Below are 15294 nucleotides of genomic sequence, written 5' to 3'. Positions count from 1 at the left end.
GCATCATGCTTTGGGGCTGTTTTTCTTCAGCTGGAACTGGGGCTTTAGTTAAAGGGACAGTCTACACCTGAAATTTTATTATTTTAAAAGATGGATAATCCCTTTATTACCCATTCCCCAGTTTTGCATAACCAACACAGTTATATTAATATACTCTTAACCTCTGTGAATATCTTGTATCTAAGCCTCTACAAACTGCCCCTTTATTTCAGTTCTTTTGACAGACTTGCAGTTTAGCCAATCAGTGCCTGTTCCCAGATAACTTCACCAGCACAGTGTTATCTCTATGAAACACGTGAACTAACACCCTCTAGTGGTTATTTTTTTTTAAAATGCATTCTGAAAAGAGGTGGCCTTCAAGGTCTAAGAAATTAGCATATGAACCAATCTTGGCAAGTCAAAATGTGCCATGCTGAAAAACTCATACCCAAAAAGACTGAGTGCTGTAATAAAATCAAAAGGTGCTTCAACAAAGTATTAGCTTAAGGGTGTGCACACTTATGCAACCATATTATTTTATTTTTATATTTTTTTTCTTCCCTCTACCTAAAAGATTTCAGTTTGTTTTTCAATTGAGTTGTACAGTTTATAGGTCACATTAAAGGTGGAAAAAGTACTGAAATGATTTATCTTTGTCTCATTTTGTTGCACCACAGAAACCTGACATGTGCTCCTTCTCTATGTTAATAAAAAATTAAACATCTCACTACACCTAATGCTCTATATGAGTAAAGAAGCACTTTGGCAATCAAGAGAATAAAACTCTACTAATTTCTGGCTGCTATTTTAATGTAGTGTTCAAGCTTTTTTGTGGTGTGGGTTTTAACTCAACCATTTTTACTGATCATCCCCAAACATATCTAAAGGGGGAAAAAAACCCAGTGCTTTAAATTGTTCCCAGTTATTCTAATTACATATAGATTTATTTTTTTTCCACATTAAAGTACTACTCCTTTTTGTGTATTCAGTACATGTAACATTAGGTGCTTAAAGGGACAATCTACACTAGAATTTTTATTGTTTAAAAATATATATAATCCCTTTTATTACACATTCCCTAGTTTTGCACAACTAACACAGTTATATAAATACACTTTTTACCTCTCTGATTATCTTGTATCTAAGCCTTTGCAAACTGCCCCCTTGTTACAGTTCTTTTGATAGACATCCATTTTAGCCAATCAGAGCTGGCTTACCTGAACTCCACGTGCGTGAGCACAGTGTTATCTATATAACACACATGAACTAACACCCTTCAGTGGTGAAAAACTGTCAAAATGCCCTGAGAGAAAAAGATGCCTTAAAGGGCTTAGAAATTAGCATATGAATCCTCCTAGGTTTAGCTTTCAAATAAGAATACCAAGAGAACAAAGCAAAATTGGTGATAAAAGTAAATTGGAAAATTGTTTAAAATTATATTCTCTATCTGAATCATGAAAGTTTATTTTGGATTAGACTGTCCCTTTAATTTTATGTTTGGTCACTTTTTCAACCTTTTTTGTATAAAAGCTTTAGTAATAGGCACTTTGTACATACTGTCACAAGTCTGCATCATATTCATGAATGACAAATTTTCATCAGGTATGCAAAAAATTTACATTTTAAATATTTTGTAATAAGCTTGCACTTTTGAAGTTTATGGGTGGGGGAGTTTTCGTGTTTTTTCTTTTTTTTTTTTTTTTCTTTAAAGGAATCTATAGCAGATTGGGGGGTTGTGTTCTCCCCCCCACCACCACCAGTTTATTGCAAATGTTTATATATGCAAGTATTTTCAAAAATGTTATTCAGCTTTTTTTTTTGTGTTTGATTTGTTTCCCCCCAAAGTATTTAGCTACAACTGAGCTTTTAATGGGATATTTACTAAATGCCTAGGGACAATCATTTAGATGCTTTATATTTCTTAGTAGATTTATGTAAGGCACACTTTAAAACTGGTAATGTATATCCTTTTTCTAACAGATTAATCAAACGTTTTGCTCTATAGCATAACTAGCATATGAAGGGAGAAAAGCGCAATAAGCAAGAATGTATTATTGTAATTGACTAGAGTGGATTATAGTATACTGTACTTGTAATATACAAAGGGTCAATACAACTTTAATTTTTAATATTAGAAAAAAGGCACAGTTCTTTAAAATTTTACCTTTAGTTACCACTCAATACTTACAGTATTAGCTTCACAACATTATTCACAATTGTGCAGTTGCGCATCATATTAACAGGAATTTTCTCCTCTGTAACCTAAATATGTATTTAGATTAAATATAAATATCTTCTGCCTATTTAAATTCTATCAGTTTTTGTTATATTTGTTTTAGTTAGCAGTGTTAAATATTCAGGTTTTTCATTAAATATGAGCAACAAAATAAGAATGTTGAGGAACTTAGTAAGGTAGTTTCCATGTGTGCTGTACTGCTTAGTACAAACCATTTGATCCTTCCTTCAGTGAAGCATTGTGTCAATCACTATAGCATTAAAAAAATAAAAATTCGCTGCTACACTAGTGGTGGTAAATTTCAAATTAAAAAAATTCTGATTTGAATATATTATTATTATTTATTTATTTTTTAATTTGAAATGTATTACCACTAGTATCAGTTAGAGCTCAACTCTTGAGTGCATACACAGTTACAAATCTACCACGTTGTTCCTTGGGAGATTTCTTTGCGTGGGAATACATGACAAATTTTATAGCTTGTTTTAAAGGGAGACTAGTAACATTTCATGCACCTCCCTCTAATCAAATGTGCAGAGAGTAGTTACACGTGTGCAAACACATCAGCACTGTAATCTAGTGAAAGATTTCAATATGGCAGCAGTCATAACTAGAGTGAGGCAGGGAATAACTTTAAACACTAATTACATTTTATATTGATAGTATTGATGCTCCTTTTTAAAGAGCAGTCTCTAAGCAGTAAGCGCCAGTAAAGAAGAAAATGCAAATAGTATATGGTTTGTGCCAAATGTAACCGTTTTAATTTAATTTGAAAACTAACAAAGCCTGTTAAATCCAGGAACAAAACAAATTTAGTAAAAAATAAAATAAAATTCAAGCGTTTTAAACATTTAATGTAATACCAATCAAATATTCGTTAATTTGAGCTAGTCCGTTTTTTGTGAATCGATATTTAACTGCTGATTAACAGCAATAAGAGTGTGAGCTTTTTAGAATATTTGCAGTGCTTTTTCTTTAAGCAGCAATGAGAAATGTACCTATAATTCCCTTGTACTGTAAATAATGGCAATAACCTAATTAATCTTCATAATATTCTTGTATTTGAAAGCCTGAATAAAAATCCGGGTGTTAATATAGAGCAAATGGACACTTACAGGTTAGCAGAAAGTCTTTGATTCACTTTGTCGTACGGGTAGTTTCATGAAGTAAAACTACAGTACAGTGTAGACTTCTCAGGGCATCTCCATTTTTTTTCTGTGCATTTTATTGTTATCACAGAATAATCCTGCTTCTTAGGTTTCAGGTAGCAAAGGAACATTGTACTTTCCCCCTTTAAAGTGTTCCCAACAATCGGTTTTACCTGCTGGAGAATATTAGATTGTTTTAAAATAGTTGCTTTACTGTTTGCCTGTTGAAACATCCATCTATATGAAAATTTCAGCACAGCAGTAGTAAACAAGCATTATGAATCGGTTATCTGCTGGGGAAGAGAGACGGACAAGCCTATTTGAAAGAGTATTCCTGGAAATGTTTTGCCCGAGTAGTCGCTTTTAATGAATCAGTCAGAAGATATCTCCTCCAGGATACATAAATAATTGTAAAATGTATAAAACCCATACACAGAAGCATTCTTCTTAAAACAATACTTCAAGTATATGAACGGTAATAATAACATGAAACACAAACTGGAAGGAGCTTTGATAAACTTCTTTCTTTCATGTAATTAACAAGAGTCCATGAGCTAGTGACGTATGGGATATACATTCCTACCAGGAGGGGCAAAGTTTCCCAAACCTTAAAATGCCTATAAATACACCCCTCACCACACCCACAAATCAGTTTTACAAACTTTGCCTCCAAGGGAGGTGGTGAAGTAAGTTTGTGCTAGATTCTACGTTGATATGCGCTCCGCAGCAAGTTGGAGCCCGGTTTTCCTCTCAGCGTGCAGTGAATGTCAGAGGGATGTGAGGAGAGTATTGCCTATTGAATGCAGTGATCTCCTTCTACGGGGTCTATTTCATAAGGTTCTCTGTTATCGGTCGTAGAGATTCATCTCTTACCTCCCTTTTCAGATCGACGATATACTCTTATATTTACCATTTCCTCTACTGATTCTCGTTTCAGTACTGGTTTGGCTTTCTACAAACATGTAGATGAGTGTCCTGGGGTAAGTAAGTCTTATTTTCTGTGACACTCTAAGCTATGGTTGGGCACTTTATTTATAAAGTTCTAAATATATGTATTCAAACATTTATTTGCCTTGACTCAGAATGTTCAACTTTCCTTATTTCCAGACAGTCAGTTTCATATTTGGGATTATGCTTTAATTATCATATTTTTTCTTACCTCAAAAATTTGACTTTTTCCCTGTGGGCTGTTAGGCTCGCGGGGGCTGAAAATGCTTCATTTTATTGCGTCATTTTTGGCGCGGACTTTTTTGGCGCAAAAATTCATTTCCGTTTCCGGCGTCATACGTGTCGCCGGAAGTTGCGTCATTTTTTGACGTTATTTTGCGCCAAAAATGTCGGCGTTCCGGATGTTGCGTCATTTTTGGCGCAAAAAGCATTTAGGCGCCAAATAATGTGGGCGTCTTTTTTGGCGCCAAAAAATATGGGCGTCGCTTTTGTCTCCACATTATTTCAGTCTCATTTTTCATTTGCTTCTGGTTGCTAGAAGCTTGATGTTTGGCATTTTTTTCCCATTCCTGAAACTGTCTTATAAGGAATTTGATCTATTTTGCTTTATATGTTGTTTTTTCTCTTACATATTGCAAGATGTCTCACGTTGCATCTGAGCCAGAAGATACTACAGGAAAACCTCTGCCTGCTGGATCTACCAAAGCTAAGTGTATCTGCTGTAAACTTTTGGTAGCTATTCCTCCAGCTGTTGTTTGTATTAAATGTCATGACAAACTTGTTAATGCAGATAATATTTCCTTTAGTGATGTACCATTGCCTGTTGCAGTTCCCTCAACATCTAAGGTGCAGAATGTTCCTGATAACATAAGAGATTTTGTTTCTGAATCCATAAAGAAGGCTTTGTCTGTTATTTCTCCTTCTAGTAAACGTAAAAAGTCTTTTAAATCTTCTCTTTCTACAGATGAATTTTTAAATAAACACCATCATTCTGATTCTTTGGACTCTTCTGGTTCAGAGGATTCTGTCTCAGAGATTGATGCTGATAAATCTTCATATTTATTTAAGATGGAATTTATTCGCTCTTTACTTAAAGAAGTACTAATTGCTTTAGAAATAGAGGATTCTAGTCCTCTTGATACTAATTCTATACGTTTAGATAAGGTTTTTAAAGCTCCTGCGGTTATTCCAGAAGTCTTTCCTGTTCCTAATGCTATTTCTGCAGTAATTGCTAAGGAATGGGATAGATTGGGTAATTCATTTACTCCTTCTAAACGTTTTAAGCAATTATATCCTGTTCCGCCTGACAGGTTAGAATTTTGGGACAAAATCCCTAAAGTTGATGGGGCTATTTCTACCCTTGCTAAACGTACTACCATTCCTACATCAGATGGTACCTCGTTTAAGGATCCTTTAGATAGAAAAATTGAATCTTTTCTAAGAAAAGCTTATCTATGTTCAGGTAATCTTCTTAGACCTGCTATATCATTGGCTGATGTTGCTGCAGCTTCAACTTTTTGGTTGGAAACTCTAGCGCAACAAGTAACAAATCGTGATTCTCATGATATTATTATTCTTCTCCAGCATGCTAATAATTTCATCTGTGATGCCATTTTTGATATTATTAGAGTTGATGTTAGATTTATGTCTCTGGCTATCTTAGCCAGAAGAGCTTTATGGCTTAAGACTTGGAATGCTGATATGGCTTCTAAATCAACTCTACTTTCCATTTCTTTCCAGGGAAACAAATTATTTGGTTCTCAGTTGGATTCTATTATTTCAACTGTTACTGGTGGGAAAGGAACTTTTTTACCACAGGATAAAAAGTCTAAAGGTAAAAACAGGGCTAACAATCGTTTTCGATCCTTTCGTTTCAACAAAGAACAAAAGCCTGATCCTTCGTCCTCAGGAGCAGTTTCAGTTTGGAAACCATCTCCAGTCTGGAATAAATCCAAGCCTGCTAGAAAGGCAAAGCCTGCTTCTAAGTTCACATGAAGGTACGGCCCTCATTCCAGTTCCGCTGGTAGGGGGCAGGTTACGTTTTTTCAAAGAAATTTGGATCAATTCTGTTCACAATCTTTGGATTCAGAACATTGTTTCAGAAGGGTACAGAATTGGTTTCAAGATGAGACCTCCTGCAAAGAGATTTTTTCTTTCCCATGTCCCAGTAAATCCAGTGAAAGCTCAGCATTTCTGAATTGTGTTTCAGATCTAGAGTTGGCTGGAGTAATTATGCCAGTTCCAGTTCCGGAACAGGGGATGGGGTTTTATTCAAATCTCTTCATTGTACCAAAGAAGGAGAATTCCTTCAGACCAGTTCTGGATCTAAAATTATTGAATCGCTATGTAAGGATACCAACGTTCAAGATGGTAACTGTAAGGACTATATTGCCTTTTGTTCAGCAAGGGAATTATATGTCCACAATAGATTTACAGGATGCATATCTGCATATTCCGATTCATCCAGATCATTATCAGTTCCTGAGATTCTCTTTTCTAGACAAGCATTACCAATTTGTGGCTCTACCGTTTGGCCTTGCTACAGCTCCAAGAATTTTCACAAAGATTCTCGGTGCCCTTCTGTCTGTAATCAGAGAACAGGGTATTGTGGTATTTCCTTATTTGGACGATATCTTGGTACTTGCTCCGTCTTTACATTTAGCAGAGTCTCATACGAATCGACTTGTGTTGTTTCTTCAAGATCATGGTTGGAGGATCAATTTACTAAAAAGTTCTTTGATTCCTCAAACAAGGGTAACCTTTCTGGGTTTCCAGATAGATTCAGTGTCCATGACTCTGTCTTTAACAGACAAGAGACGTCTAAAATTGATTACAGCTTGTCGAAACCTTCAGTCACAATCATTCCCTTCGGTAGCCTTATGCATGGAAATTCTAGGTCTTATGACTGCTGCATCGGACGCGATCCCCTTTGCTCGTTTTCACATGCGACCTCTTCAGCTCTGTATGCTGAATCAATGGTGCAAGGATTACACAAAGATATCTCAATTAATATCTTTAAAACCGATTGTTCGACACTCTCTAACGTGGTGGACAGATCACCATCGTTTAATTCAGGGGGCTTCTTTTGTTCTTCCGACCTGGACTGTAATTTCAACAGATGCAAGTCTCACAGGTTGGGGAGCTGTGTGGGGATCTCTGACGGCACAAGGAGTTTGGGAATCTCAGGAGGTGAGATTACCGATCAATATTTTGGAACTCCGTGCAATTTTCAGAGCTCTTCAGTTTTGGCCTCTTCTGAAGAGAGAATCATTCATTTGTTTTCAGACAGACAATGTCACAACTGTGGCATACATCAATCATCAAGGAGGGACTCACAGTCCTCTGGCTATGAAAGAAGTATCTCGAATTTTGGTTTGGGCGGAATCCAGCTCCTGTCTAATCTCTGCGGTTCATATCCCAGGTGTAGACAATTGGGAAGCGGATTATCTCAGTCGCCAAACGTTGCATCCGGGCGAATGGTCTCTTCACCCAGAGGTATTTCTTCAGATTGTTCAATTGTGGGGGCTCCCAGAGATAGATCTGATGGCCTCTCATCTAAACAAGAAACTTCCCAGGTATCTGTCCAGATCCCGGGATCCTCAGGCGGAGGCAGTGGATGCATTATCACTTCCTTGGAAGTATCATCCTGCCTATATCTTTCCGCCTCTAGTTCTTCTTCCAAGAGTAATCTCCAAGATTCTGAGGGAATGCTCGTTTGTTCTGCTAATAGCTCCGGCATGGCCTCACAGGTTTTGGTATGCGGATCTTGTCCGGATGGCATCTTGCCAGCCATGGACTCTTCCGTTAAGACCAGACCTTCTGTCACAAGGTCCTTTTTTCCATCCGGATCTGAAATCCTTAAATTTAAAGGTATGGAGATTGAACGCTTGATTCTTGGTCATAGAGGTTTCTCTGATTCCGTGATTAATACTATGTTACAGGCTCGTAAATCTGTATCTCGAGAGATATATTATAGAGTCTGGAAGACTTATATTTCTTGGTGTCTTTCTCATCATTTTTCTTGGCATTCTTTTAGAATACCGAGAATTTTACAATTTCTTCAGGATGGTTTGGATAAGGGTTTGTCCGCAAGTTCTTTGAAAGGACAAATCTCTGCTCTTTCTGTTCTTTTTCACAGAAAGATTGCTATTCTTCCTGATATTCATTGTTTTGTACAAGCTTTGGTTCGTATAAAACCTGTCATTAAGTCAATTTCTCCTCCTTGGAGTTTGAATTTGGTTCTGGGAGCTCTTCAAGCTCCTCCGTTTGAACCTATGCATTCATTGGACATTAAATTACTTTCTTGGAAAGTTTTGTTCCTTTTGGCTATCTCTTCTGCTAGAAGAGTTTCTGAATTATCTGCTCTTTCATGTGAGTCTCCTTTTCTGATTTTTCATCAGGATAAGGCGGTGTTGCGAACTTCTTTTGAATTTTTACCTAAAGTTGTGAATTCCAACAACATTAGTAGAGAAATTGTGGTTCCTTCATTATGTCCTAATCCTAAGAATTCTAAGGAGAAATCATTGCATTCTTTGGATGTTGTTAGAGCTTTGAAATATTATGTTGAAGCTACGAAATCTTTCCGTAAGACTTCTAGTCTATTTGTTATCTTTTCCGGTTCTAGGAAAGGCCAGAAAGCTTCTGCCATTTCTTTGGCATCTTGGTTGAAATCTTTAATTCATCTTGCCTATGTTGAGTCGGGTAAAACTCCGCCTCAAAGAATTACAGCTCATTCTACTAGGTCAGTATCTACTTCCTGGGCGTTTAGGAATGAAGCTTCGGTTGACCAGATCTGCAAAGCAGCAACTTGGTCTTCTTTGCATATTTTTACTAAATTCTACCATTTTGATGTATTTTCTTCTTCTGAAGCAGTTTTTGGTAGAAAAGTTCTTCAGGCAGCGGTTTCAGTTTGAATCTTCTGCTTATGTTTTTTGTTAAACTTTATTTTGGGTGTGGATTATTTTCAGCAGGAATTGGCTGTCTTTATTTTATCCCTCCCTCTCTAGTGACTCTTGTGTGGAAAGATCCACATCTTGGGTAGTCATTATCCCATACGTCACTAGCTCATGGACTCTTGTTAATTACATGAAAGAAAACATAATTTATGTAAGAACTTACCTGATAAATTCATTTCTTTCATATTAACAAGAGTCCATGAGGCCCACCCTTTTTTTTTTTGGTGGTTATGATTTTTTTGTATAAAGCACAATTATTCCAATTCCTTATTTTATATGCTTCGCACTTTTTCTTATCACCCCACTTCTTGGCTATTCGTTAAACTGATTTGTGGGTGTGGTGAGGGGTGTATTTATAGGCATTTTAAGGTTTGGGAAACTTTGCCCCTCCTGGTAGGAATGTATATCCCATACGTCACTAGCTCATGGACTCTTGTTAATATGAAAGAAATGAATTTATCAGGTAAGTTCTTACATAAATTATGTTTTATCATAGAACCTTGAAGGTGTAAGTGTATGACGTAGTAAAACACTTGATATGACATGAGTAGCATTACCACCAATATTTTGCGCCACATAAAAACAATTCTATTTAAATAATAAATTGCAAAGCCTTCAAAAGGATGGGCATATTAATAGAAGACTAAACTATGTGGGGGGTTTACATTTTCTTTTTCATAAAAGAATCTTGGGAAAAATGATTACCCATACAGAGTAGTAGAAGTCTAAAGAACATCTGGACATTAGATGAATTAAAATTGAGATTCTTGCTTGTGGAAGAATAGAGATGGTGCTATTTAACTCTTTGTAATACTTTCAGCTACAAGCTAGCAGAGAATATTGATGCACAACTGAAGCGCATGGCCCAGGATTTAAAGGAAGTCATAGAACATCTGAACACATCAGCAGGGCCCTCTGACACTAGTAACCCGGTGAGTTTGTTGTTGTTAATTTGTACCTTTTCAGCCATTATACCCCTTAAAGTGAAGGTCAATTTGGATGAATTAGTGCCCGGTTTTTAATAAACCTATTAAAAACAAGGGCACTTTAATTCTTAAAAATTGAAATTTCACTCCTTTTCTTCGAAAACCTACCTTTTAATCCTGGATGCCGCAATTCCCCCGGCCGTCGGAAGCCTCTTCTTACGTCAGAAATGACGAATCCGGCTTCCTCCAATCACGGCTTTTCCCCTGGGGGGATCATGACCTGATGAACGCCGTGATTGGAGGAAGTCGGATTTGTCATTTTGGACCCGCAAGGAGGACTTGCGACGGGCGGAGAAAGCGCTGCAGCAGCTGACAGGATTAAAAAGTACGTTTTTAAAGAAAAGGAGTGAAATGTCAATTTTGATGAATTAAAGTGCCCTTGTTTTAAATAGGCTTATTAAAAACCGGGTACTAATTCATCCAAATTGACCTTCACTTTAATGCTTCTTTCTACCATTTCCTATCCATCTTTTTTTCATTTTTTGTTAGCATAGCATTTGGAACCATTTGCAAAGCCTGAGAATATAAGTACATTGTTGTTAAATATAACATTATCAAAATATGTTTTATCCAGCTCCAGCAAATTTGTAAGATCCTCAATGCCCACATGGATTCGCTACAGTGGATAGATCAGAATTCAGGTGAGTGTCAAGTGCAGCGCCTTTATGAAAGATTAGCTGGTGTAGCAGTTCTGTGAGGAATGGGGGCTGAGGCCACTTCTGATATAGCATATGTCTGTTCAAAGAAAATGGATCTACAGTTGTTTGTCCTATACCAATATGTGTAATATGAGATCATGTAAAGATTCTCATATTACAAGGAGGTTGATAGAAACAGTATGTAAGATCAGAACTTGTTAATGGGTGAAATTCCATTATGTATGTAGGCTTGCTGAGCAAATATGTGTGTTATGGGGAAGAGTCTATCAATGCCACTACAAGTAAAATGATCAACAATTTATTTGAATATTGTTTATGAAGAAATGGTGTGCATGAGGTTGGTGGTGCCATTGTGCAGAAAAGAGAACACTTCCTAATATGTATGTAAAATGAAGAGGCAGGTAATATCAGTGTTGTTTAAGGGACAGCTGGTAGTACCATTGTGATTTGAACAGGGGAAGCATGCATGACCAGTGTGTGCTGGAAAAAGAGATCTTTTTTTTTTTTTTTTTTTCTGTGCTTGTTATATGAACATGACCAGATGTAACTTAATACTGCTGGGATCTTATTTGTTTTTCTCCAGCTCTCCTTCAAAGAAAAGTGGAACAAGTATCTAAGGAGTGTGAGAGTCGAAGGAAGGAGCATGATCGAGGATTTCCCATCACATTTGAGTAATCATTTGGGGGTGGAATTACTTATAGTGAGGGCTGTGATGATTAAGGAAGGCTGTGAGCACTGTCCTGCAAAAGATGGCCAGAGTAGAGTACTGCTTGCAAGAGGAACACGGGGATGTCCTATGTCCTGCAGGAGGAATGGGAGACTGTGCTGCAATTCAAGAGGAAAATAGTGGATTATTTTTTATTTTTTTGTTTAAATAAATACTTATTTTGACGCTGCTAAATGTGGTCATCTCATTCCAGAGGGTCAAATAAACTCTTAGCTTTGTGTAAACTATTCTTGGATACAGAAATCATATTGAAGAAGTAGTTTTACCTGTATATGTCTAGGATGTTACAAACACTAATTATAAAAGTGATGTGGAGATCAGGGACACTTGCCCCTTTGATATGCATCTTTTTACATCTGCTTCTAAACATACCACTATATCTGATTATTTCATAAGAGGGACAAGCATTGAACCCATTGAACATATTTTGAGTAAGTTTATATTATCTTTGCTGTGGCTAGAATTAGTTCTTGCAAGATTACTGTTTAGCATGTAGCTGGGTCATATTAACATAATAAGGCACAGATTTGTGTCCTTTATAAGAAAAAGCAATTTCACACAATAGACACGTTTCCTGCAACAAACTACAAATCTTGGGGCGTTCAGTCCCTTTGCATAAACATCATGGCCTGGGGGGAAACAAGGATTAGTTGTTTTAAGAATAGTCATCTGTCAATTACACAATATGGCAAGAGCTGCACTTATTGGCGGAGCGGTCAAAAGGTAACATTTTCAGAAAATAAATTAATATAAAAGATTTCATGAATTAAAGTCTGCCTTATTTTTAAAAGTCTATACAATACCGTGAGGGAGTAGGGTTATCTTTAATTTTCCCTTTAACTATAAACTTGGCCAATGCTATTACTCTTCTAACATTTCTAAAACCAATGGGTTTGTCATCCTGATGAAAAACATTTATTTTTAAAGAAAATGTAACATAAAGACAAAGAAGGGCGATTCATAGCAGTAATAGCAACATTTCTTTCTTTCATGTAAATGGAAAGAGTCCATGAGCTAGTGACGTATGAGATATACATTCCTACCAGGAGGGGGCAAAGTTTCCCAAACCTCAAATGCCTATAAATACACCTCCCACCACACACATACTTCAGTTTTACAAACTTTGCCTCCTATGGAGGTGGTGAAGTAAGTTTGTGCTTGATTTTTTATGATTTCTTCTATAAGTGCTTCTAAGCATTCTGAAGCCCAATTCCCCTCGGAGTACAGTGTTTGTCAGAGGGACGTGAAGAGGGTATTGCCTGTTGATTTTTATGGTTTTACTCATGGGAAATCTTTTCAAGGGTTCTCTGTTATCGGTCGTAGCGATTCATCTCCTACCTCCCTTTTCAGATCGACAATATACTCTTATACCATTACCTCTGCTGATGTTTTCAGTACTGGTTTGGCTGTCTGCTATATGTGGATGGGTGTTTTCGGTAAGTATGTATCATTATTTAAGACACTCTCAGCTATGTTTGGTGCTTTATGTATTAATATAAAGTTTTAAATATATGTATTTACGTATATTTGCCATAAATAGTCAAAGGTAAAATTATGGGAGAAATAGGATATATTAATACTTATATCATGAATTAAATTTTGAATTAAATTTTAATACTTTTTACTACTAAATTAATTTTAAACAATCCGCTTAAAAATGAGAATTCAAAACAATTTATTAAGGTTCATATGATCTTAAAATTATTACAGACACAACTTCAAAGAATTCTAAAAAATCAAATTAAATTTCACCACATTTCATTCATAACTGGCATTCATTCAAAATTCAAATACTTATTAAAACAATTGATTCCAATTCTAGATTTGATACAGAGACCCTTTTTAAAACAAATGAATAAATAAATCGATAAAAAGTCTTTTGAAGCAAGTACATCTCTAGATGAGACTGAGAGTAAAGGAACGTTTCCTAAAATTAATCTCCTTTTAAAGTTGCTTTTAACTTGATTTATACACAAGTGGTGTTCTTTATATAGATACTTTGTTCACCAAAAAATCCTTTCTTAAAGGAGGTTTCCACAGTCAATCAAATGTTGCAGTTAAGTTGATTACAGTTCAAACAATTGTGTTTAAATCACATATGAATAGTTAGACGTGTGTGCACATATAATTTCTTGTGGCTTGTAGTTTTGCTGGGTTGTTATAATCTTACCGCCTTGGTAAGATTATAACAACCCAGCAACAATTTTATCAATTTATTCATTTGTTTTAAAAAGGGTCTCTGTATCAAATCTAGAATTGGAATCAATTGTTTTAATAAGTATTTTAATTTTGAATGAATGCCAGTTATGAATGAGATGTGGTGAAATTTAATTTGATTTTTTAGAATTCTTTGAAGTTGTGTCTGTAATAATTTTAAGATCATATGAACCTTAATAAATTGTTTTGAATTCTCATTTTTAAGCGGATTGTTTAAAATTAATTTAGTAGTAAAAAGTATTAAAATTCAAAATTTAATTCATGATATAAGTATTAATATATCCTATTTCTCCCATAGCTTATAGCGCCATCTACATAATTTTACCTTTGACTATTTGTATTTTTTACTGTCAGGGAAGGAGACAGTCAACGTAGATTGGCTAGGTGGGTTAAGCTTAGCGCTTCACACACACACACACTTACCTTATATTTGCCATAAGTCAGGTCTATGTGTATTTCCCTTTGCAGTCTAACAGTTTCAGTATGAGAATCATGTATAAGGAAGTGATTTTAAAAAAAAAATTCTTACCTGGGGTTTAATCTTTTTTCTCTTGTAAGGTGTATCCAGTCCACGGATCATCCATTACTTGTGGGATATTCTCATTCCCAACAGGAAGTTGCAAGAGGACACCCACAACAGAGCTGTTATATAGCTCCTCCCCTAACTGCCATACCCAGTCATTCTCTTGCAACTCTCAACACGCATGGAGGTAGTAAGAGAGAGTGGTGAAATATAGTTAGTTTTTTATCTTCAATCAAAAGTTTGTTATTTTAAATGGTACCGGAGTTGTACTATTTTATCCCAGGCAGTAAATAGAAGAAGAATCTGTTTTCAAGTCATAGTTTTCTATGATCTTAGCAGGTTGTAACTAAGATCCATTGCTGTTCTCACATATGTCTGAGGAGAGAGGTAACTTCAGCGGGAGAATGGCGTGCAGGTTACTCTGCTATGAGGTATGTGCAGTTACAATTTTTTCTAGAAATGGAAAATGCTAGAAAATGCTGCTGATACCGGATTAATGTAAGTTAAGCCTGAATACAGTGATTTAATAGCGACTGGTATCATGCTTACGCTCAGGGGTAATACCCTTATAAAATTGCAATATAAAACGTTTGCTGGCATGTTTAATCGTTTTTATATATGCTTTGGTGATAAAACTTTATTGGGGCCTAGTTTTTTCCACATGGCTGGCTTAAATTTTGCCTAGAAACAGTTTCCTGAGGCTTTCCACTGTTGTAGTATGAGTGGGAGGGGCCTATTTTAGCCCTTTTTTGCGCAGTTAAAATTACAGACTGACATCCAGCTTCCCTCAGAAGTCCCCTGAATGCTATAGGACATCTCTAAAGGGCTCAAAGGCTTTCCAAAGTCGTTTATTGGGGAAGGTAGGGCCACAGCAGAGCTGTGGCAGTTTGTTGTGACTGTTAAAAAACGTCTATAT

At 36.1% G+C, this 15294-nt stretch overlaps 1 protein-coding gene across 1 annotated transcript in view; it reads left to right on the top strand.

Annotated features, from left to right (window-relative positions):
* NUP62CL (nucleoporin 62 C-terminal like) overlaps window positions 1–11812 on the top strand; it is a 99810-nt gene extending 87998 nt beyond the window's left edge. The window contains exons 11-13 of the mRNA XM_053698936.1: window positions 10087–10198; window positions 10827–10893; window positions 11495–11812. Coding sequence (XP_053554911.1) covers window positions 10087–10198; window positions 10827–10893; window positions 11495–11586 — 271 coding nt within the window. The 3' untranslated portion in view covers window positions 11587–11812. The remainder of the gene's footprint in view (window positions 1–10086; window positions 10199–10826; window positions 10894–11494) is intronic.
* The last annotated feature ends 3482 nt before the right edge of the window (window positions 11813–15294 follow it).

This window comes from Bombina bombina, chromosome 1 (genome assembly GCF_027579735.1).
Source record: "Bombina bombina isolate aBomBom1 chromosome 1, aBomBom1.pri, whole genome shotgun sequence".
In the NCBI taxonomy this organism is placed as follows: Eukaryota; Metazoa; Chordata; class Amphibia; order Anura; family Bombinatoridae; genus Bombina; species Bombina bombina.
The sequence above is the reverse complement of the archived record's forward strand: the minus strand, read 5'-3'. Positions and strand labels throughout refer to the sequence as shown.